The 24,893-nt window shown below is 33.4% G+C and overlaps 6 protein-coding genes across 10 annotated transcripts in view; 3 read left to right on the top strand and 3 right to left on the bottom strand.

Annotated features, from left to right (window-relative positions):
• Window positions 1–4,741, top strand: part of LOC116779790 (GTPase-activating protein skywalker) — a 47,114-nt gene extending 42,373 nt beyond the window's left edge. For 4 of the 5 annotated variants that reach the window (XM_061523291.1, XM_032674231.2, XM_032674236.2 and 1 more), the window contains 3 exons: window positions 93–196; window positions 1,833–1,967; window positions 2,338–4,741. In XM_061523291.1, the coding sequence (XP_061379275.1) occupies window positions 93–196; window positions 1,833–1,967; window positions 2,338–2,479 (381 nt within the window). In that variant the 3' untranslated portion in view covers window positions 2,480–4,741. Of the gene's footprint in view, window positions 1–92; window positions 197–1,832; window positions 1,968–2,001; window positions 2,134–2,337 lie in introns of all 5 variants that reach the window. The other variant, XM_061523284.1, reaches the window with a different exon arrangement.
• A 1,997-nt stretch (window positions 4,742–6,738) lies between these two features.
• LOC116765270 (uncharacterized) lies at window positions 6,739–8,230 on the bottom strand. Its single transcript, XM_032654703.2, has one exon. It carries the CDS (start codon window positions 8,103–8,105, stop codon window positions 6,828–6,830), a length of 1,278 nt encoding a protein of 425 aa, XP_032510594.2. The 5' UTR covers window positions 8,106–8,230; the 3' UTR covers window positions 6,739–6,827.
• Window positions 8,231–8,984: 754 nt separating this feature from the next.
• Window positions 8,985–11,950, bottom strand: LOC116779819 (la protein homolog). The gene is made up of 6 exons (XM_032674306.2): window positions 11,605–11,950; window positions 11,207–11,373; window positions 10,441–10,701; window positions 10,172–10,321; window positions 9,644–9,752; window positions 8,985–9,478 (listed from the first exon to the last, which is right to left on the bottom strand). Exons 1-6 carry the CDS (start codon window positions 11,759–11,761, stop codon window positions 9,168–9,170), a joined length of 1,155 nt encoding a protein of 384 aa, XP_032530197.2. The 5' UTR covers window positions 11,762–11,950; the 3' UTR covers window positions 8,985–9,167.
• Window positions 11,951–12,157: 207 nt separating this feature from the next.
• LOC116779688 (protein asteroid) lies at window positions 12,158–14,789 on the top strand. Its single transcript, XM_032674087.2, has one exon. It carries the CDS (start codon window positions 12,434–12,436, stop codon window positions 14,642–14,644), a length of 2,211 nt encoding a protein of 736 aa, XP_032529978.2. The 5' UTR covers window positions 12,158–12,433; the 3' UTR covers window positions 14,645–14,789.
• Window positions 14,790–15,391: 602 nt separating this feature from the next.
• On the top strand, window positions 15,392–20,031 carry LOC116765340 (caspase-1-like). The gene is made up of 6 exons (XM_032654793.2): window positions 15,392–15,713; window positions 15,875–16,000; window positions 17,295–17,431; window positions 17,768–17,943; window positions 18,400–18,514; window positions 19,046–20,031. Exons 1-6 carry the CDS (start codon window positions 15,658–15,660, stop codon window positions 19,267–19,269), a joined length of 834 nt encoding a protein of 277 aa, XP_032510684.2. The 5' UTR covers window positions 15,392–15,657; the 3' UTR covers window positions 19,270–20,031.
• An 869-nt stretch (window positions 20,032–20,900) lies between these two features.
• LOC133319286 (androgen-induced gene 1 protein-like) lies at window positions 20,901–23,959 on the bottom strand. The gene is made up of 2 exons (XM_061523230.1): window positions 23,720–23,959; window positions 20,901–21,518 (listed from the first exon to the last, which is right to left on the bottom strand). Exons 1-2 carry the CDS (start codon window positions 23,870–23,872, stop codon window positions 20,958–20,960), a joined length of 714 nt encoding a protein of 237 aa, XP_061379214.1. The 5' UTR covers window positions 23,873–23,959; the 3' UTR covers window positions 20,901–20,957.
• Between the last annotated feature and the right edge of the window lie 934 nt (window positions 23,960–24,893).

The following is a 24,893-nucleotide window of genomic DNA, read 5'->3' as shown; positions in this document are numbered from 1 at the left end:
TGTGCATCCATAATGTATTATAATTTTACCCCCAACATAATCCAGGATACAAAATCGGTGAAATGTTTTTTTAATTACAACTACAATTCCAGGTATTTGGAGCGTATTGTTCGACGCGGTGGTTCGAACGGAACCAAAAAGACGAACGTGGTAACAGACAAGCGTACTTCGGCACTGGAGAGACATTCCTCTTCAGGTGAGATAACTTTAACAGTGAGACATCTAGCTTACATATAATCTGTTCGCTGGGATTTTTTTGGGGGTAGTGGACATTAGGGAGATATATGATAATTTAATTAATTTTTCACTAATATGTATTAAGAAGTTAGTAATTATGCACTTATATTTGCATAAGTTGGTTTTCTACATGAAGTAGATTTTGAGGCTTCCTGTAATGGTATTTAATTGGCTATTTATGATATAACAACAGTAGCTAAAATGCTTTTACTATCAATATACGTTTAGGTGTTCATATTATTTGTTACTTTTTTCATTTCAAATGTAAAGCGAACATTCAAACTGTTTGTTAACTTTTATTATGTTACCAACAAATCGATCCGCGTTAACTATTCCTTGTATATATATATATATAAATCATCACACTCTTTGGTCTCTTCGGGTAAAGGCTTCATATTCTTGAGCACACACATCACGACCTATCTCTGTCTTAACAAACTTGTCATATCATTTCAATTTATTCACTTCTCGTCTTTAATAACAATGCTCATTTTATTTTTCCTGCATGACGAATGTTTTGTAATTTTTTTTGCTTTATAGAAAATGTAATGAATAGCTTTGAATGCGTTTTAGACTTATAAGTGAGTAAGTTAAATACCTAGTTGTTGCTAAGATTCGCTAAATATCTTTTTCCAGTGTAATGAATGTTTCATCAAGTATTCCAGTCCTAATGTTTCTGTAAATAATCTCCCTTATAGAGCAAGAGCCCACGAAAGCCAGATCTTCATTATTTTATTATAGTTGAAAGTTTCTCTGTATATGTCTCCTATACAGATAAGAACCACCAGCGAGTTTGGGTTGTGCTTACCTGGGCAGGTAACAGGTAGTAAAGGTGTATAAAACAGTTCTTAAAATTTGTTAAAGTATAAGGTTCAATTTTTTATTATTTCCTTCGGGATGACTTGAGAAATCTCGTCATCCATTGCCGGACACTTATGACAGTTGCTACCCTCTAGCAGACACCCCTAAACTTTAATAAATTACAATTATACTTTCGTTATAGTATAAAAGCTAAATTTTATATATGTTATTTGCTGAGCTATAAAAAGACGTTACCTCAATAGTCGGACAGGTTTTACATCTTGCCAGACACATCGAAAGTCCACTATAGGTGCGAGCGCGAATGCTTAGTCGAGTACTGTTTTTTAAGATATCTAATAAAATATAATTTTCTTACGTTCATAACCAGGTTGTATGGAGTAAAAAGATGTTAGTTTAATATCATAAAAATATAAAAAAAAGTCTGACCGCCGCGGGCTCTTGGGCTATTAATAATAATAAATAGAAGAAATAAAACATATGTCCTTTATTAACAATTAATTTAATCAAACCCAGCAGTGGCAGATATAATTCCCTGTCTATAACATCATTATAAATAGTGGAATTCATTGTCACGTCAAAGACTCGTTCACAGACTTAAAAATGTTACGAATAATATTGTGTGTATTTTCACGTTGTGTTAGTAAATTAACGGTGATATTTAAATGTCATGGTGACCGAGCCTTGGGGATACGTTACAGTAATTATATATTAACAGTGTTTCACGTGACATATCACACAGTAACAGACAGAGACGAATAACATTAAATCCACAGCCTTTACCCGGAGCGCGCCAAATATCCGTGGGTGGGGTGCTCTATGGGGCTGGAGGGGAAGGGGGAGGAGAGGGTTTCCCACGGCTCGGAGTTGTTCATGGCGGCTGACTCCAAGATGATCACCATAGGAGGCGGGTCAGTTGATTTGTATACTATCATAACATTGCAGCCTGCACCCAGTGCGAGCCAAGTACCCGTGGGTCGGGTGCACGGACAAGAAGGACGAGGGGGAGAATAAGACGACGCACGCCAACTCACTCTTCATGGCCGCTGATAATACCATGATCACTATCGGCGGAGGGTCAGTATATACTGGTTTATACGAGCAGCTTTTGTTACTTGATGTTAGTTTAAAGCCTTGAGCGGAGCGCATAATATCCCACGTCCAATATGGTAAGTATAACGATATCATGTATGGCGAGCTAAGGATCACGTTAAATACGGCCTATGCCCACACGATATTTTAACCCAAATTAAACAGCTGTTATGGTAATCGCTTTTTCAGTGACGGTCAGGCCATTTGGATGGACGAGAACATCCGCTTCGGTAAGACGGACCGCTGCTCCACCTTCAACAACCCGCCGCTCTGCCCGGCCGGCGACTTCGAGATCCGCGTGCTCGAGGTGTACGGCTTCTCCGGCGCATAAGAATCTCGCCACTATTCATCCGCACCCGAGAGCGATAGTCGCGTGCATTCGGATACACCCCATCGCAGCCTCCGACGTCACCCGACTTGGATCGTGCACGCGATTTTAGTCGATATTGCGATGGGTCAGGATCGATTGTCGCCCGACCCGACCGCTCCCGTACATCCTGACCCCGTTTGTATTGATTACAAAGCATATCTGTCGATGTATCTTCATGATACAGAGATGTCCGCGTCGGTTGTATTTGATATACTCGTTTTTTGTTACGTACCGTATGTGATGTAGCCGCGACCCCGGAGATAGAGGGAACACGACTGTCCGCGAAGACAACGAACGAGGGGAAACTAGGTTGTTAATAATGTGGTTAATATACATATATATAGAAATATAAATATATTGATGTCTGTGTATAAGTACAAATGGATGTGTCGTCGTGTATCGGTTGGATACGCCTAAGGAGAGCGCTGGCGGCCGGGGGACCATCGTGTGAACATTCCAGTGATTGAGGTCCCCGCGCCCGGCCACGGGGAATCGGATCTTATAGTGACGGGCGCAAGGTTCGTAATCAATTGGCAACGACAGTATTCGGTATATAGATGTATTCGTAATCGCTTAAGGCTTTTCTCTTAATGTTTAGTCGAACACTTATAAATCGTCTCGCTCACAAAATGTACCAAAGATAACGTAGCCTTCTATAGACTGTGGCCGTGGAACGCTACTCGCGTGTCGCCGGCTGGTGTTGTCTATGTCCAATAGTTATTACCTGTGTCGCCCGCGTAACGGCGGGGGACGTGGACGCGTTGTCGTTATAGGAAGAGCGGCTTTGTCGAAGCATATCCCAACAGTCGATACATATCGTTATAGTAGGCATGTCGCGCGGTCGCTCGACGCCCGTTAAGTTCCACCACCACTTGTCTATGGAAATTTGAAATATTTGATGGATATGTGGTTATAAAACGTTAAAAGTTTGCTCTATGATACATAAGCTCGGAGGTTTGGTCAATATAGTCTAAGCTCTATCAATAGACACTGCCAGTCTATGCGTTACAAGTATTATTTTTACGAAATAGTTCGATGGGAATGTGCCAAAAACGGACCATTTTGAAAACTCGGCTGGAGTGGTATTGTCTATGGTGTTGCTTTAAAAAAATTAATATTTACATTGATGTTAGATATATTTTGATGGGTGTACTAAATATATACGAGAGAGTAGTCTTCGCGTGTTTTTAATGAATTGTGTAGCTTTTTTTAAATGATATAAATGTTCAAATTGATAACGTAACGCATATACAGGGTGTCCGTCGCCTCGGCACATATCCCCGCCCGCGCAGGTACAGCGACTGTTTCGCCTACAAGTATGTAAATAATAATTATTTACGTCTTCACGCATTCAGTTTATTTTGTTTTTTTTTGTTTAAATTTAATGCGATAGAAAACTATTTTATATATAGAGAGTGTTATATGGACAGCGTTATCTGTGTAATGATTTGTTTATGTGCGGAGACGCCAGCGAGGGCCGGCTCTCGGCACTGTCGGTACATGCGACGCGATTCTGAAGCCTAAGACTTGTTTTAAAGAAATTCAGATTATTTATATAATTTATTAAGTAGTGTAACCGTAACGTATATGATTGTATATTATTGGTTCGCCTTGTGGACAGTGGCCGCTACGGTCACGTGTTACGTTTGAGGGAATATATAATATTATTCTGTTCGCTCAGTTGTTTGAGTACCGCCGGCACCCTAGCGCTCCTCGTCGTCAAACCGAACACGCGGCGTTCAGAGTGTTCCCGCTGTCCGGTTTGTCGGCGGCGACGCGTGCTAGGCGCTGTCGGCGTCGGCGCTTGCGTTGTCTAGGTCGTCCGCTCCGCTGGAGGCGCCACTAGCGTTGTTGCTGTTAGTAATTTATCGTTGATCAGTGTAAAGTCTAGTCTTTATCCTGTTTTTTTTTTTATTTTATTCTTAATCGATATATACGAATTGATATTTAACGTGCGATATAGCTCCGTTCGGGGCCAGTGGTTAGTTAGTGTATAAGTACATTAAATGTAAAAAAAATATTATATACAGTTATTAATGTCTGTTCTCCCTTTCAGTATTTGTGCGTGCGTGTTGTCGGCCGCGTGTTTGTGATGTATGTAGCGCTTCGTACTGTTGATGTACTTTTACATTCGAGTAGTTTTAGTCGCCCAGCGGTGTCAAACTCGTTAATGATAATGTAAATGTTGCTTTATAATGTCTACAAAATATATAATCCCATATATATTGTCATTTTATTTGGTCCCTTTCATTTTTCAGGCTTTAAGTATTAATTCCAAGTGTACTACAGTTAAAATAACTTTTTGAAGTTAAGTATTTATTTCATATTCAATCTGTTAGTTAAATCGTAGAAAGAGTTTCAGTTTAGCAGTTAATTTTAACCGTGAGTTTATAATTATTTAAAACTAGGTACCAGCCCCGGCTGCGCACTGGCTCTTTACAAAAAATAAAAAATAGCCTATTTAATTTTGAGAATAATTAAACTTATATTATGATAACTTTCAAACGGGATGCCCGTTTTAAATTATTTAAAAAGTAATTTACGGATACTTTCTAACAGTATTTACACGCCTCTGACAGACGGCGAAGGAAAACATCGTGAGGAATCCTGGACTTACAATTTCAAATTATAAGATTGAAATCGCCAACCCGTCTTGAGCAAGCATGGTGATTAATGCTCTAACCTTCTCCATGTGAGAAGAGGCCTTTACTCAGCAGTGGGCTCTGATAGGCTGATGATGATGAGACAGATACTGATGAAGGCTTGATAACAAAGTAATTTATGTTGATAAGACTTAATACCGTATTTATGTAAATAGCTTTCTAATAAACGCTTTAGGAATGCCAATTTTTAAAAGTTGTAAAATGGATATAGTATGTTATCCTTAAGGTATAGACATATGCCACCGCGGACTTTTCTGTAGATCTATATAAGATACACAACTCCATTATATATTACTTTGTTATATCTCAAAGACTTAAGGCAGCGTTTTCGTTAAAAGCTCTCAGACGGCTCATGTTTTCCCGACATGTTCAACAAATATCGTTAATGTACACACAAGTAAATACAAAAACTTAACAAATTATAACCTTAAAACCTTCCTCGAGAATCACGCTATCGGGTGTGATAACTGTTTGATAATCGGTGCAGTAGTTTTTCCGTTTATCGCGAACACACAGACAGACAGACGCGGCGAGGGACTTTATAATATATATGTATATATTGATCAATTGGCATGAAAAGAACTTCGACATTTATTCTATATATTTCATTAGTTTTGTTAAATATCTATTACATGAAAAAGATTTAACGTGATAAGAATATTTTCTTAAATTAATTCTTTTTTTACTCGACCAATAATTGTTTTGTATGGTATCCCAATATTTAAATTTAATAATAATTGCAAAGATTTCCCTTTATTCACTTCACTTTAATCCACCAATCACAATACTTATATATTATTTCTTTTTGTTAAACCAATTTGCAGGCATACCTTAAACTACCTTTTTTTTTTTTAACGCGGTGAAAGGTTTTATACCTACCCCTCCGTCTAGGGGAGACGGAGGATCTTATGTGGGATTCATCGGCTAGAAGGGCCCATGCTACCCACTAAAACACCAGCGGTCACTCTCCTCACCGCCTGGTGGTTCGACGCGGGAATCGCTCAAGGCATGCATCCGCGACGATCCGGCGGCAGGCCGCGAACGGCCACCTCCCCCGAGAGCTCACTCCACGTGACAAGGAGCGACCCTCCGCCTGGCGGGCTTGCTTAATCGCGAGAGGGTTAACCCCTTACCACCCAAGCCCACGCGTCCAGTCTCCAGCTACCCACCGCCGAGCGCAAGCGTCCAACGGCAGACAGAGCGGAGACCGGCCATCAAGTGACCCGGACCTCCGAAGAGGCCCGAGTTTCCGTTCGCCGCATTCAGTGGCGAACCCTCCCCCGCGTGACTGATTGCACCGGTTACCCGGTGGACGATGGGGTTGTCACGTCTTGACGCCAAACGCGGCAGCCGCGGACGGCCGCCTCCTCCATGGGCTGACCCCCAGCCATGGACCAAGACCCCACAAGGAGGTCAAGGTCCCCCCCCCCCCGTGACTGATTGCACCGGTTACCCGGTGGGCGATGGGATACCTTAAACTACCTGGTTCATTGCTTTATAAGTAAAAATTGATATGAATTTTATTGATTTAAATGGTTACAAATGATTGAAACATAATTAAAAGATTGTTATCATTGTTTATTGTGTATTTAGAGATAAAATTACATAAATATACAAAATAATATCTCAATGTTATAACCTATAAATTAACAATTCTCCGTCTCTTTTAACCTTGTCCTATAACCTGAGCATCTTTCCGAGACTGCCTTGGCCAAATCAACATCCCTCACTAAACTCAGGAACTCATCGTAATCATCGCCTATTTCGTCTAAAACTTTCAATAGGTTTTCAATTGTTGCTTTTTCCATGTAAGTGAAAATTAGTGTACTCAAACAGGCTTTAAATTTTTTAGAAAAGACCTGCAGTTCCTCTTTGTCTTCATTTTCGAAGCTGGCTCCTCCATTTTTATCGAAAATTGCGATTTCGCTCAACGTCTTCCACATACTGTAACTGGGACGGAAGTATTGTTTGTGACTACAAACCTCAGCTATTTCAAGGGCTCTCACTATAGTTGTTGTGGATTCAATTATATCGACTAGATCCAAGTCAATCTCTTTATTGTTTAATTTTTCTTCATAGTATGATAGCACGATGGATATCATCTTTGTAACATCATCTTTATTCTCATTGTACATTTCACACGATTTTTCAAAGCCTACTAAATTTAATAAAATCTGTAAACTAATTAATAATATTCTTTCTAATTCATCTCTCTCACAAGAGTCCTTTTGATTTACAACAACCTCTATAAATGCTGTTGATAAAGATTCCATGGCAACAGAGTTAACAAAGTGACCAAAGAACTGTGTCCTGTGCCTTTCAGTGTTACAGTAAGAACATATAGTGTTAAAATTTTCCAAACCGGTCACTAAAAGTTCTTTATTAGATGAATTCTTAAGTATATAATATAGATTGTTAGAATAACCCGAACTTATGAATAGTTCTATCCATGTTGATACAAAATTGTCTTGTGCTAAGAATAAACTTGAATTAATAAGACGAAGTAACTGTATAATTATTAAACTATCATCCGATTGTATATACAACAGCAGAGACTTTACAAATGTTTTCATTTCTAACAGCTTCTCAGTTACTTCTTTCTGACAACACATGTTTCCAATAATGCCGATAAGAATTTCTATAATTCGCGGGGACTCGATTATGGGCCAAGAAAAATTGATTAGCTTCAGTGTATCGTGTTTTTGAAGAAATACAACTACATCGCGTTCTGCAGTCATATCCCAGAGTGTGCAAAGATCTCCTTCAAACGTTTTCTCTTTTAATTCCTCAGATAAAGTGTCTAAATTAGCAAATTTCAGTAATAGTCTCAACACAAATCGTTCACTGTAAGCTGTATCTCCAATAACATCACCGGTAACAATTCCATCCTTTTCGTCTTCGCCGGACGACGGTTCTGGTTTCATTGTTCAAAGTACAAATAAAAATTTGTAATGAACGATTATTAACTCAATTTAAAATCAAATTGATTAAAGCCGTGATTCGTGATATTTGTTGATACGAGAGTTAATATATAGTTAACTGACTTTGACAATCCACAGTACAGACCCTGTTGTCGAAACAGTTGACAGAATGATTATTCTGCTTAAAAAAAAAATATTTGAAAAAAAAACTATAAAATAATACTACAAATTTTTATTCAATATTTTTAATTTTAACCAGGTCTAGCTTTAACAAAGTTTTTACTGAATAGACTAGATGTTAGTAAATTATTGTGTTGTTCCATACTGACTTCCGTTTTGAGGACTTTGGAGGACTACTTCACTCAATAGCATTTATTATAATTTGAAACATATTTATTCAACATGAACATCTTTAAAGCTAAATATATAAAAAAATATTATATACTGGATTACTTCGGAAAAAATACAATTTAGATGTACTACTTATTTATACTCGATATTCAACGGGCATAAATAACCCTTCCTATTTAAACAACAAAATTTGAATGAACAGTTATTTATACAAGAGCTAGAATACACAGGCTCCTTTTGTTTGGATAGTGCTTATAGTTTTTTTAAAGGATGCAATCTGAATAATCCGCTTTTTAATTCATTGGTAAATCAATTACTGTAGTAAAGGTTGTGAAAAATATCCGCTCTTTAAATCCGACCTACGCAGTTGTCAGCTGATGTAATTCATATATATTCTCAAAACAACAAAATTTGAAAAATAAATCACAAAGTTATTATAATGTAATGAGAGAATTGTTATCATTTAACAAGGTTAATTTTGACAGTAATAGGGTAACATGTACTACGTAAAATATAAATGAAAATCCAATAATGCCAAAATAGAACTTTAATGTGTTGAATATATCCAAGTTATTAATATAACAGAAGCAAAATAGCTATGTATATAACAGATTTAACAAACATGACTACAGCATGTTATAATAGGCGTGGGGAATTCGTTTTGCTAGTCTTACTTTACATTATATATGATCGTAATACATTTGTACGTCAAAATTAGCTTGCTCTTGTTTTTGCTCTTGGTGCATCGTCGTGATTATCTTGTTTCCTTTTCCTGTACTGTGGTTTGCCACCTTTCTTCTGTTTTTTCATATTCTGTCGTCTCTTTGACATTTCTTCTATAGTCTTATCGAGGTAATTCTTCTCTTCTTCCCCTTCTAATACGCGGAAAACGACCTCAGATTCGCCGATCTTGATTTTACCATCCGGAATCTTCTCGGCTACTTTCTTAGCATCACCTTCATTAGCCAGACGAACCCAACCCTCTGTATCTCCCACCTTAAAACTGATAAAAGCCACCTCCCCACCTAAAAGTAAAATTGTTAGTCTCTATAAATATGTCTTAAGATTTTTGTATCGTTAACTTTAAGAATAAATATAGGATAGAGAAAATTATTTTTTTTGGCAAATTACAGTTTAACAGATGTTAGGAGAGCATAATATCTTAAGTAATAAGTTATTGTGTGTACTACCTAATGGAGTGAGGACTTCTTTGACATCCTCTCTGGTCATTTTGTCATGACCCTGGCTGAAGTGAAGCACTGTTCCAGTGGGCAGTTTGAATTCACTTTTCTCTTTTTGCTGGAAGGTTTCATTTCTTTATTAATATTATAATATATAAGTATAATGTCCAACAACAACGGTAAACTATTTAGTTTTAAACATTTAATTTGAATCTCAAGAATGGTGCATTATACCATAATAAAGAGTATTGATTGCAACTTGATTTATTCCTAGTAGGAACATCTCAATCAGAGTTAGCAATTAAGACAAACATAATACTTAATACTTGTTTAACTACGACGGTCGATTGAAGGCAATCAATCAATCAATGACACATATGTGTTTTTAATGATATATTCATGTTGAAGCATGAAGATTTAATTATTATAATATCTTAAAAGAAACTTGATGTGGTTTGGACAAACATTCACGGCTCGTCCATTGACGCGTTAACACTTTTTCATTTATCCAATACCTTAAACTATTATTACACTTACCTCGGATTCTCCATTTTTGTTTTTATTCTTTTTGTTTGCTGACAATTTTGCATATTCCTCCCTCTTTTTCTCTACGTATGCGTCTTGCCACATAACCAGTAGGTCGGTATCATTAAATTTATAATCCTTTGTTTCCATAAATTTATCTGCCTATAAAACAGATAAAAAATTCTTCTGAATTAATGTACAAAATTTGAGAATACCATAAGATTGTATAGAATGCACATTACATTTGATTACAAATATTTATATACCTTTATTTTACATACCTGATCTTTTGTCTTGAAGGTAGCGAATACTGAACCCTTAAAAATGAATGTCTTTGTCTTCCTATCTTGATATTTCCTCATAATAATGTTTTCCACTTCTTCAAACTGCTTGAAATATTTTAGTATGTCATCGAGGGAGGCGTCTTTGCCGAATCCTTTAGCATAGATTGTTCTAGAAACTAACTCCTTACGTCTTTCTTCATTCATCTCAGGTATCGGCAATTCAGGATTCCGTCTGACTTTTAGATTGTCATCAGATATCTGAAATTATATTTAATTCTTATGATATAATGATTAAAAATTTATTAAAACTGGTTGCAATCCAGCACGGTCCTTTTATTATACTTTTCAGGTAGATTAAGATTTTACCAAGAAAAAATTATTAAAAAATTCATTGCAAAAATATATGTATATGTACCTAATATTATTGTATTTATTTTGAGTGAGAGAAAAAACAAGTAAGTTAAATAAATTATTGAGTTGTACTAATTTAATCAGTATTGGATTTATAGGTTCATTAACGAAGGAAAACATTTTAGGTCAAATTGTCCTACTTTTTCATATATAAGTATATTTTTTATTTATACATTTTCAAATTTGATTAGGTAAGGAGAGGAGCATTTAAAGTGCGTTAGATAGGGGCCCCTTAAACCTACACCTGGATCCTAAGTCCCAAACACTGTTGATGCTCCTCTCCCTGCAATGTGATGGGTCTAGCCCCCGCACATTGAATCCATGGAATGCTAAGTTTTGTCTCATTAAATACCTCTAGAAGACCTGATGTAGACTTGCTGATAGCATTTGCAATAACTCCGATATCAGTCGTCAGTTTTGCAAGTCTGTTAAATCTGGTCAACACTTCCAGTGGCACCCAGCCATCATCAAGCTTGACTTGCTCTCTGAGAAATTTGTCTCTTGGTAGGTTAAGGTCACCTAAACAAATAGATTTATAAATAAATATATTCTGTAAAGAATGTACATTATTTTATAGCGTACATTTTTGTTTACTATTGGCTTTTAATTTGAATTATAACGATTTCGATTAAAAACTTAAATGGCTAGGCAAATAAATAGCTGTTATAGAATGATCACTCATCAACAGATCGTTGTAACCCTGGCATAGTGTAAACATTTATGGAAAAAATTTATTCATAACCAACTTACCAAAATAGTATTCGATTTGACGAATTATACTACTGTCCAATTCAGATTTTTCTTCTGTACTGTCAACTTCTGCATTTTTGTTTTGTTCATCCTCATTTTTATTTTCTTTATCTTGACTCTCGTTATTTTCAGCTTGTACCTCTTTTTCTTCAGTCATATTGAATATTTAGTTTTTCGAACTTACAAGTAGACTGCAACCTCTTATTTATAGTACTAGATACCTTTTTTTATAAGTTTTACTAATTACTGTAACTGTATAGCTTTATACTAAAAACACGTGCTTTAAATAAAAGCCACATGCAAACGCTTGTATGAAGAAACACCGGCATTAAAGATTAGAAACTGAAGTTAGCAAAATTTGACTTAAAACGCATATAGATTATAAATAGATTAATGTTAATAATAGGACGTCAACACAATAATGACAAAAAAATGTGTTCGTTAATAATGGTTTTAAGATCGAAGAAATTAAAAATTATACCATTACTTTCAGGATATAGAATATATATATCAAAAAATTATTTCGAGACACCAAATTACTTTAATTCTTCTCTTTACTGTTTGACAACCGTCAAAGTTGTCCCGACTTCATTTCTCGTCTTAGAAATAATTTTTAATTCTTTATAATTGGTGCTATCATTTACGAAATCACGATATTAGATTATTGTATAATTTTACCAAAGAGGAAAGTTAGTATAATTTTTCACCTGTTGTAATGGTAATTGGATTATAACATTTTAAACTAACCTCAGTTTTGTATAAATAAGTCGTGACGTGAAGAATGTAAAAATTATTTACAAACGAGAAAACATATCAATACCTTGACAAGATGGGTGTTAGAGGATTGACTACTTACATAAATTATAATCAGAATATGTTTATGAAAAGGTATTATTTACATGACTCAAAACTTGTAATCGATGGTAACAGTTTATGTGCCCAATTGTATAGATCTATGATCAGTTTCTCAGCATTCGGTGGAGATTATGATAAATATGCCTCGCATACAAAAACCTTTTTTAAAAACTTACGTAAATGTAACATAACACCCTTTATTATATTTGATGGCTGCCACGAGCACAGAAAACTCAAAACAGTGTTTAGCCGGCTTCGTTCAAAATTAAAAGGAACAGCTCGCTTGGATCCCGTAACTCAGGACAGTTTACACATCTTTCCCTATTTACTGAAAGATGTTTTTACACAGGTTCTCAATGAGCTCCAAATATCATACACTGTATGTGCGTTTGAGGCAGATGATGAAATAGCAGCCCTGGCTAGATATTTTGATTGCCCTGTACTGAGCTATGATTCTGATTTTTTTATTTACAATGTCAAGTATATACCCTTTAACACTTTAGAGGTGAAGGCACAATCCATAGAAGAAAAAGATAATAAATTCTTTGCATTGGAATGTAGGCTATTCACAGTGGAATACTTTTGTAAACATTTTGGTGACCTACAGCCTGAGTTATTACCATTACTGGCCACGTTGCTCGGAAATGATTATGTAAAGAAGAGGGTCTTCAATAAATTCTTCTCACAATTAAAGCTGCAAAAAACTAAGAAGAAGAAGAATAGTCAGCAGAGAAATATTCATGCTTTATTTGTATGGTTGCAGAATGAAACATTTGATTCGGCTGTTCAAAAAGTTCTAGGAAGACTGAAAAAACATCAGAAGAGTAAAGTGTGTGCAATCATTAAACGGAGTGTTGAGGGTTATCACAATAACCAGTGTCAGTCATTAAAATATTTCAATTTATCTGAGCATGTTTCTATAAAAAGCAAGGAGCTCAAAATGCCAGATATTATAGATGAAGATGGTAGTGATTCAGAAAATGAAAAGAGTGAAACAGATATGAGTAGTGATTCAGAAGATTCTACTGATGAAGAAAGTGTAGAAGAAGCTGTGGAAGCTATAGAAATTAAGGAACCTGTCAAAACTGGTCCAAACCGGTTACCTGATTGGTTAGTGGAAAAGATACGACACAACCAAATTCCGAAAATGTTTCTGAATCTATACTATCATCACTTCCATATTTGCAACCCACAAGCGGAGGATTTCACTGAAGACGACTCGTTTTTTTGTGTGTTGCCAGTTCTAAGATACTTGTTTGACTTGCTGACGGACTACTCTCATGACAAATGTTTTTACATCGGTAGAGAATTTCGTCATTACAGGAAGTTTATAATCGATAGAGATTATTCTGTACAGCGGCCATTTGGAATAACGTTCCCTGAACTCGGCGCTGATCAATTGAAGAAATGTTTCTACCATTTCATTGGCATAAAACTACCCAATCTTGATTGGTCTGACATTGAGCTACTGCCGACGAATTTCCAACTGTTTGCCATATCGCTTCTTTGGTGGATATCGTACTGTAATGTTCCAGAATTTCATTTGCACAGTTTAGTTCTGACGTATATAATGTTGAGCGTCATCGATGAACGAACAGGCACCAGTCGTGGCGCCTTTCATTTCAATAACAGGCACGCTAAGAAAATCGAAGAATTCAGAAATAGAGTAGCAGATGAAGCTAACGATGAATTGTTTCTCAACAAAAATAAGGTTCTATATGAAGATTGTGTCGTAGCTGCTAGTGTTCTCTTGAAACACTTTGAAATTGACGAAAGCGTGCGTAAGAGACCTAAAAGTTATGATATTAAGAAAATACACTGTATGGCTCAGTTTCAAGTTTCTTTGCAAGCTATAAACAGCTTAAACACGTTATGCGGCTCGCCATTAGATTGTACAACATACTATAGATGTTATAATGGCGTATTGGTATATAACATTGCACTGAAACTGGAAAATCAGAAGGATCCTATGAATTTCTTACGACAATATCTAAAAGGATCTCATACGGTTTTGCTATTGTATAAAAGTATATTTTCTGTACTAAATAATTTAATGGAGAAAATGAAGTTATCCACTATACCGTGGTCTCCAAAAAGGAAACGTCCGAGGAGGAGAAGGAATGAGCCGGATGAAAATGATATTTCGTTTGTTGTCAAAGGTTTTGAATCAGATGTCAAAATATAATTTTATTATCTGCACATCCTTGACGCGTAGTCTTCCTTACATGATAATTGATACTTAAGATTTGAACGGATTTAGTATTTTTATATCTGAGATGTTGAGCAGAAGATAAAAACTTTGATTAAAATAAACGTTACTATATAATAAAGCGTATATTATTTTATCATATATACTCCAATCACAACCGTACATTTACAAATAACCTTTAAGGAATTATCGCTTGAAAAACTATGGCATCCGATTGTATGAATTTAATTTGGATTTGAAAGTTATTTATTTGCAGTTTTTTTAATAAATCAGAAAAGGTTTTTGTGTGGCCATATTGTATGAAGTACGTGAACTTGGTGACTTTCCTTGGTAATCTAAGGGAGGTCTGAAAATGTATTGAGATACGGCGGATATCTGCATTTTCATTGTAGTAAACTTAACTCGATTGTCTTGTTTATTTTAATACTTGGTAAGCAGATGATTAATTAAGTTTTTTTAATTAATTTTTCGATTATATTATTACTAATACTTGACATGCGGATATCCGGATATATAGATTATGGAAAATATCCACGCGGTAACTTTTAGCTCTGAATAATGGATGGTCAGTTATGGTGTCGGTGACGTAAGTCACGCGTCATACTTTTAAGTTTCTGCGGAGACGGTAGTTCAATATATTTTAACTATTCAAAAAATTATATACGTATTATATTCGAAAAATATTTTGAACTAACATGAAGCTCGGTTTGTCAATGGAAATGACAAAATGTTCGGACAAAAATATACATCTTTCGTGGAATCGTAACTGTAAGGCCACCCCCGTTACACCCATCAGATTAGGTACATTTAAATACACTAAGCTCCTATCAGGAGTTGCGAAGCGTCAGCGGAATTATCGTCGTTATCTTCTCGATATCACTTATTGGCTTGATTACTCACTTTATATTGTTTTTTATATTTCAAACAAAGACACGTATTTGTGAATACGTTACAAATTATATGCAAATAATTCATTACGTATATATAAAATGGATGAAACAGTAACGGATGGGAGTCCCTATATTGAAGCAAATATTCATTCTGAGTGAGTGTTCCGTTTTTAATTATTATCGAATTTATCAACCGTTATTATTTCTGTAGCTAGTTGAGTATGATAGTTTTGTTGTTATTTTTTTCTTGAAAATGTTTTAAAGCTACTTGGTTTTATGTTTTTTGTTTTAAAGCTAAAGTTGTACTTGGTTTTAGAACTTTCATCCCCACAGAAGAATCTCGAATAATTACCGATGAAGATATTATGTACTATGATATGTCGGGCGACAAATATCTTGTGATTTTTAATCACTTCGAGTATGAAAAGACGCGCTATTTTAAGTAAGTGTAATAAAGTGCATTATTTGTGTAATTTTACTTGTTACTTTATATTTATTTTTAAATAATATTTAGAATCGACGTTTACCTAATCCTGATTTCACATATTATTTACTTACTTTTGATCACTTGTGATCACGGTTGCCGAAAAGTAACCGAAAAGTCGGGAGTATGTACTTTTAACAAAAAATAAAGCACGCGTAGTATATCCGAAAAATATTAGTTTCACTTAAATGAATTAAACTCGCGAAAATCTTAGATCTCATTAGAAGCAGTTTATTCAAAATTATGAATTTACGTAAAATTTTATTAAAAGTCATATAGTTATGTATTCATATAATCTTGAAAACTATTGCTCGGCTTCTATCAGAGTTTTCTAGTTAGACTAGGTTTAGTTCCTGGAATACTATCTTTTATCAAAGTCAGCAAAACAGTAATGCCTACTTAATAATTACTTTTAATTGAAAAAAATAAAAAATGTACGTATTTTTTATGACTTTTTATTAATTTTAGAAGGTTTAAATAATTCGTTTTTTACTAAATAATAAAGTGATGTTTTATTTTTTACTAAATAAAGCAAAATAATTGTATGTTTTAGTTTTTTGTTGTTTTCAATTTAATCAACATATAAACATTTGCAATTGGAAGGGTCTTGTTTTGATCAGGTACCTCATTTATAAGTTTAAATATATTTAATAACATACTTCTAAAGCATAACCTCTCATCTATGTAAGACTCTGTTATTGTAAGTATCTACTATCTTCTAAAAACAATGTACATATTTGAATTTTCTCTTGATGTTTTGTTTTGATTTCTTTTCGTTCCCATTCATCATCATCATCCGTTTCATTTCGTTCGTCAGTGACGAAAAGATATCAGTTCAAGTCAGCAATGGCTACTAGGTATATATAATTTTATTCCCACAACTGTATTGGCTCGAAAATAATGGAACCTTTATGCGACTGTTTGTTACTTTATAAAATAACTTTTCTAAACAAGGTGTATTTAGAATCAGACCAAGGCATTACTCACTCAGGAAAAGAGATAGAAGCATTTAGATTTTAGGTGTACCTACTTATTTATGAAACAGTATATTATGCGTAAAACGGTTTTCATCAAAGAGGAATATAAAAGTAAATAAGCCACAAAATATGGAGACAAAAAAGTTGGCGAATTAAAAATAACAAAGAATAGATATGTTACGCTACGCTACGCTGCACACAGATTATAATCTTTCGTTTTTTAAGTGTTTTATCTCAATACTATAATAAAAACACAAAATATTACGATTTTCCAGTTACAAAAAACCATCAGATAGAAATGGAACAGAAAAAGATGTCGAAAGGCTAAAAAAAGTTTTTGGAAATTTGGGATTCAAAATTACAACTCACGATGACTTCAGTCACGGTGAAATTTTCGACGCTGTAGTAGAGTGTGAGTAATTTTTTCACTCCAAAAAGAATACATAATTCTCCTAATCATAATACAAGTAAGCATGCGATTAATCTTCGTTATCAAAGGTTTTTTTTTTATTAAAAACAAAATATTTAGTCAGCAACAAAATAGAGTTTCAAATTTAAATGAAACTGCCAACCGAATGTGATTGTTCGAATGTTCGGCATATATTATAAATAATATGCTAGTTGTTTTGTGCTAAATGACTGTTGAAATGTTTTATTTAAAGAGTGCTTTAGTTTATAATTTTATGGATAAACAGAATTTGCTTATCCATAAAGTTACGATCGGCTGGTGAGTTGTCCAATGTTTTAGTTAGCAAACTAAATCATAAAGCGACGTCCTGTGTGTGTTTCGCTTTTTTGACGCACGGTGACAAATGTGGTGATTTGTACGCGAGGGACAGGACCTATCAGTTCCGAGATGTTACTATGATGATAGAGAGCGGCGACGCTGGACTCGTGGGCAAACCGAAATTGTTCTTCGTTCAGGTACTTTTATGTTTTATATGGTTATTTTTTAATTAAACGAATACTTTTTGATTTTGACTATTCGGTCCTAAGAAACTATGTAAGATGTATATAAAAAACCAAATTATTGTGCGTGAAGTCCCTTCGCGCGGAAAAGTGAAACTTCCAAAAAATACGATTTTCTTTGTTGACTGAAGCTATCGAAGCGAGCGGAACGCCATACTGGCGACTCAGATCAGTCATCGACGGAGATGATCTTCGCAACCGAATGTCCAATCGAGTTGAGGTTTTTTTCTCGATAGCCCGGTTGTCTTGGTGGTTCTTATTGATAAAAAAATACATCGGACAATCAATTTCAATTTAAGAGCCGGAAAACGAATCCCAGTTTAAAAAAGCGGTTCAGTAGGTACTGAAACGCTGAGATGTATATAGATTATTATATTAGGTAATAACGTTTGTGTTTTAAACAAAATGTAGGCATGTCGTGGTCGGTTGGTGGACGATGGTAGAAGACTTGAGATGGACGGCAGCGAGGCCACGTTTGTAATTCCGACACACGCGGACTTCCTCGTCTTATATTCTACTGTTGAAGGTAGGTATATCGAGCTGATTAAAGAATTTCCAATCATGACGTTTATAACGAGATGGAACTGTTTAAACTGTTTTAAAAAGAACTTTGCTTTCAGCAGAAATATTTATTATATGTACAGTTTTTCGGATTTTTTTTTAAAGCCATATTAATCGAGTCAAGTGTATGTGAGACATCAAAAACAAGTGATTTTCGTGTATAACAGCGACAACCTAGAAACTCGTATATATTTTATACAAAAACAAATGGTTTCTTCTAATTAAATCTACTAGTATTAATTTGTTTAGACTATTGTCTTTTATTAATTATTAGACTATTGTCTATAAAATAAAGAAATTGCTTTGTTCTAGCTATCATAATATATCAATTTTATATTTTATAAATACTTATATTAAGTGATTGTTTCTTTTTATTCATAGAAAGGATCTAATAAGTATTTTTTTTGCTATCTCATAAATATCTGAAATTGAGGAACTTAATGACAAAACAACAAAACTATTCATGAAGTATAAACTTCCAAATAATCTTTTCCAGATTATGTCTCGTTCAGAGATAGAGACGGTTCATTCATGATACAGGAGCTTTGTAACGTTATAGAAGAGTATCAAAAATCTTGGGATCTCTTGCACATGATAACTCTGCTACACCGAAGGGTCGCGTATAACAAAATAACGTTCGCACCATCCCACCTAGCGATCCACGACAAGAAACAAATGCCCGAAACACGTTACTCGCTTACAAAGCTACTCAAGTTCTAGATAATTCAATATTAAATAAAATATTTATATATCATTGTTCTCATTTCATAACACATCCATTGATTGCTCATTACCGATTTACTTAAAGATATGTCCTCATACCTGTCATATGTAACCATAGATTATGAAAAAAAAAATAGGAAATATTATTATCTAGAAAGAAATAGTGTTGCACATTAGAAAATATAAATACATATTTTTTGTATCATAAACATAATTTTTAATATTAAACATGAACAAAACATATTTTTTATTTTTACTAAAATTATAATAACGTATATGAAAAACGAAAGGTTATCCAACACCACCTAATTTGCTTAATTAAATTTATATATAAATTAAATTTTATACATAGAATTACTAATTGTAAAGTATTGTAATTGTTAAAAATTTAATCTTACGTATTTAATATACGGTGGTGACATCTTTACGATGTTCATATACTGCATAATTAGAAAAGAGAAGATAGAAAGGATGATTAAAACAAATTTCATATGAAAACCTAACAGATGGCACCACTGTCCTTATACAATGGTTATACATACAGGACGCTTAATTGGAGTGAGGTCACGATAGCTGATAAAGCTATTAAAGTACAGAAATTATAACGTGACAAAAAGAAGATATCTGGTTCGAGTCTTTTTAATTGAAGAAACATTTCAACATTATTATTATTGTATCGTAATATAAAAACAACAGTGTGTATGGAATAATGTCATTAACTATAACCGGTACAGAGATGATTATAAATAACATATAAGACTGCGTACTTAGAGATAGTTATATAGAAAGTCATAAAAAATATTTTTATAAGTAAATTCAAGGTCAAATGATATAAGCAAGGAAGTTACTTTAATGTTTTAATACACTTAGCTTTAAACATGTTTTACAAGTTTTGAACAAAAAATAATCTTTGAAGTTATGATATCGGCGTAAAGACCTTGTACCTACTGTAATCATATATAATTGTCGTAAGATAATTTTTAATTAACAGTGTATTTAAACCTGTATTGTCTTGTAGAATTTCAAGAAAATGACTATATAAAAGAAAATAAATTGTATTGTATTGTAATTGGATTATAATAGCTTCATATTTACAAAAATGCAGTGGCGGAAATGTATGAAAATGCAATTTTATTATATAAACACATGAAAATATACCGATTACTTTCTAAAGATAATCCTTTTTTATCATTTTTTTACATGTAGGCAATTATATATTACAAGAAATGGTCGCACTTTGTATTGTTAATACTTTAGTAGACACTATTTTGGATCGAGAATTTAACATACAAATAACAAACGCACACAACCACACACACACATACATATATATACATATATACAATTAAAAACCTTCAGTTGAATGATACCTTATTGGTCATTAAGTGTAACATGGCCACACTGAAACGTTATTTAATTTCCCGTCTTTTATAATTTTACCATTACGCAAAGGATGTTGTGTTATTTCAAGTCGCTTCGTTTCAAGTTTTACTATCTGCAATAGGTAATAATTAAGTGACCTCCACGCTAGTAGAAAAATTATTACGAAACCAACATAGATATGTTAAGAGATCTTAACCATATATTTTACAAGATAACAAACTTGTTGTAGGAATAAAACACACACAGAAAAACATGTATTTATAATTTTCTTTATTATAATTTGAGCAATTTAAATTCAAACTCTAAGATTTCTTCGACTTGGATTTCGTGGTGCCATTTGTGTATGTAACCTTAGAATGGGACACAACTTTGTTAATCTTCTCACCGATTACATAGAAAATAAAAGCAATGTAGAGGCTCACGGCTATAAATCCGAACCTTGCCGGCCAATTCAGCTTGTCAAATATAGGATACGGCCAGGCGCCTGTTTTGACGTAAATAATAAAGAACCACATCAAATACAATAGTTTGAAACTAAAGAGGGCGCTAAGTCCGACTTTTCTTGACGGATAATTTATGTGGGATGTCAACAGTTCTATTAATATAAACACAGATACGGTTGTGTGCATGATGTGATTGAATAACGGTGTGTATATTTTTGCTATAGAATCTGGGAATATGAGGTCTCTGTCCACGGCGTATATTCCCCAAAACGCGAGAGACACGTAAATAGCTGCCGTGAATGCAACACTGAAAAGAGTGTCTTTAATTTTTCGGATGACAGGCGGTTTTTTTGGCGCCCTCGCGTTTGATCCCGCGATGTCGTTTAAAAACGAAACCAAGTGGTATATTGTCTGCAATACCTGAAAAGATTTTTATTATAAACTATAATTTTTGTTTGTAAATAATATTAATATTTAAGTCTATCAAAGATAATTACTTATTAGTTATTAAAAGTGCAGTTATTTATGTACATATTATGACTCAAAATTATTCTTAGAATTCTTTTCTATAGTTTTAAATTATGACAGTAGACATCAGTTTTTAATTTTTTGATATTTTATTTCAAAGTTGATTAAATATAACTACAATAATGCTCGGATTTCTAAACCATAGGTTTTTTAAAATATGTACATATGTACGATCAAATGTCTTAAATATCAATAAAAGTAAATAATTTATTTTTTCTTAAATTATAAATGACAATCCCCGAATAGTTCATATAAATCTAAATAATAATAAACTAGGGCTATTAATACTAAGCTAGGGTTGTGTGGCGTTTGTGTTGATACATTAATATTGACGAACGTAATATACAAAATCAAAATTATAAAACGAATAGATCAATAAAGGTTTTCATATTTTTAAACAAGATAAAGTAATTAAAAAAATATTAATCGTAAAAACTGATTTAAAATAAAAATTAGGTCGAATTTTATGATGATACATAAAATAATAATATATATGTAAGTTTATTTGTTTTGTAATTGTCACTGAACAGAAATGCTCCATAACTTCTAGTTTTTTTTAAGTAACTGTTGGGGAGATTGTCTTTACGATATTTTTATTAAAATCGGTCCCACACTAATAGATTATCCGTTCAAAAACTGATCAAAAAAACTCAATTTCTAAGTTAAATGTGTAATCGTTGTAGTAATTAGTACAAAAATGTCTTTTACTCTTTTTCTTGACAAATGAATGGTTTAACAGTAATTTATATTCATTATATATTGTTATTAAATCCACGTTGAAGGAGTAACGAGCGCTACCTATAATGTATATTTCAAAAAACATTTTATATTTTTAATAACGCACAAAAAATTAAAAACATCCCTCGGATAAAAATATAAATTGCTAATTTCTAATATAAAACAAAACATTTTATCGATATCTCAACGGACTTCCACATTGGCTTTACAAATTTGGACACTTTTAGGACAACCAATAAACAAAATCGCGTTACTGCGATTTTTTATAAGACATACGTTTATAATAATAGCGAAAGGTTAATACTTAATAGATTATAAAGATAACCCGTAATGAGTTTGTTAAATAAATTAAAATATTAAAATGCACTCGGCGTTAATTACTGATATTAACATATTTTAATTAAAATATTTTATTAATATTCAGTAAAGCGTTGATTAAAAAAATATTTGTTTATGTGACTTAATTTTATAACGATAGCCTATATGTGTGTATCTGATTAAAAAACAATTCAAAGTAGATTAATAATTCTCGTTTACACTAACTCTATTCAAACAGGTTTCATACAGGTTTTAATTATTCTGGTCATCATCTATGGTGGAATATGTCACGTTTTGACGTTTGTCATTTGTCACGTATAATAACAGTCGCCTATCTGCCTTGCTCAAAGTTGAATGTGGCTTGCTGGAAGTAAATTGTGCAAGCGTGTTTAGGAACATGAATTGCTTCAAAGATTTTTTATAATATTTCATTTAAAACAATACAGCTCATTGAAAGAACCTTTTATATTTTAATAATTAATTATGTTATGTTGTTACAACTTAAAGAAAAGTTGGTACTATAGTATTATAAATCAAAGCAGACCTTTATCTGTGATAAAATTTTGTGATATTTTTAATCTTGTTATACTCTGTACAAGAATTAGTAATCAACTCGATAAACTGAGGTCTTGCTCCTGTCAATAGTTATTGTAACGTTTTTGATTTATGTCAAAAATCTTTTCGAAGTAAATATTGCTTAAAAAGTTTGTTGGTATTATTGAATCGATTTTTGTATTTCAGTTACAGATTTACTATTTTTTTTTAAAGAAGATGAATTATGGTTTATAAATCATAAGGAATGTTTCCCTGGGAACCATTACGTTATAAATAACTGCTGTAGGAATGTGTTATAATTGCTTGTTCAAAATATGATTACCTATCAATATGAAATTATGTAAAAGTAACCTCGTGTAAATTGAAAACCGGTTTTACAAGTATTTTATTGTGTTCTAAATATTTCTCAATGGCTTGATCAATTTATAATATTAGATACACTGACTATAAGAATCCTGTATGCACTATGTATTCACGCTTACCAGACACCATATAGTTAAAAACATGCTTCTTGATTTGAACGGTAAGTTCTCCATGGATTTGTGTGGCATCGGCAGTTCAAGATACATTTGGTCGTAACACAGAAACGACGCGTTTATTACGAATACCGACAAGTGGAAGAGTGTCTTTAACATCTTGTACAGTTCTTAAAGTATTGTAACAATTTATATGTCAGCTCGCGACCGCGTCACGTACTGCAGTGACTTGTGAGTTGTGAATGAAGCGGACTGTTTGAAATTATTATAGATATTGATGTGTTTATACGTTTAAAATTTTATCATGATTTTTAATCTGCAATATTTGAATGTTGCTAAAGCTTTTTTATGTAAAATAATAGGAATTGTTGCAGTTTTCATATAAATTAGTACAAATCGATTTCAGCTATATCTATACATATATATACGGTTATACCTAACAGTTTTTTTAAGTATGAAAAGTGACTTATTTTTTAGGTCATTATTTTTGTTATCTACTTTACTTTCGTTTAAAAATATTATGTGTTTAAAAATCAATTTCGGCACTCGACGGACGGAGGCATGTCCGGGTGAAAGGTCGAGTGTGAAGGTTCATTGATATGAAGTTTCATTGCTGATAAACTGACAGCTAAGCTGGGATGAATCAATAAAGAGGTAAACATACTTCGCCCTTTTAATTGACTGTCGCTAAGCGGCATATCATACACAAATTATAGCTAAAACCATAATTTGTAAAAGTCTAAAACTTGGAAAGGAAGCAATATTTTTATTATATTAAGGATTAATTACGATTATTGTCGAAATTAAAGTGATCAAGGTTAATGATTTCAAACAAACCAAAAGCGTTGTATTGATTCTTGCCTACACAATCTATAACAACGAAGAGACATATTTAATTAAAAGCGAAAGGTATATTTTTATTTGCTTGTTACGACATCGGTAGGTGATAGACAGTTCGTGAGTAGACACTGAGCCAATTCTGATAAAATTAAACAAAAACGAAGACAACGGAAATAAGATTTTCAAGCACGAAATAATCAATTGTGAGGTAAAAAAATTAGAAGGTAAATTGTCTTCTAGTATACCTGTCTAGAAAATGTAAAAGAAATGTGACAATTATAGCCTTTTTAAAATACATGTGCTCTCCATGTGGCCAATATGTGTTCAGTTTGATTACGCA

The sequence above is a fragment of the Danaus plexippus genome, chromosome 2, assembly GCF_018135715.1.
Source record: "Danaus plexippus chromosome 2, MEX_DaPlex, whole genome shotgun sequence".
Lineage (NCBI taxonomy): Eukaryota > Metazoa > Arthropoda > Insecta > Lepidoptera > Nymphalidae > Danaus > Danaus plexippus.
This window is presented reverse-complemented; position numbering and strand designations above follow the sequence as displayed.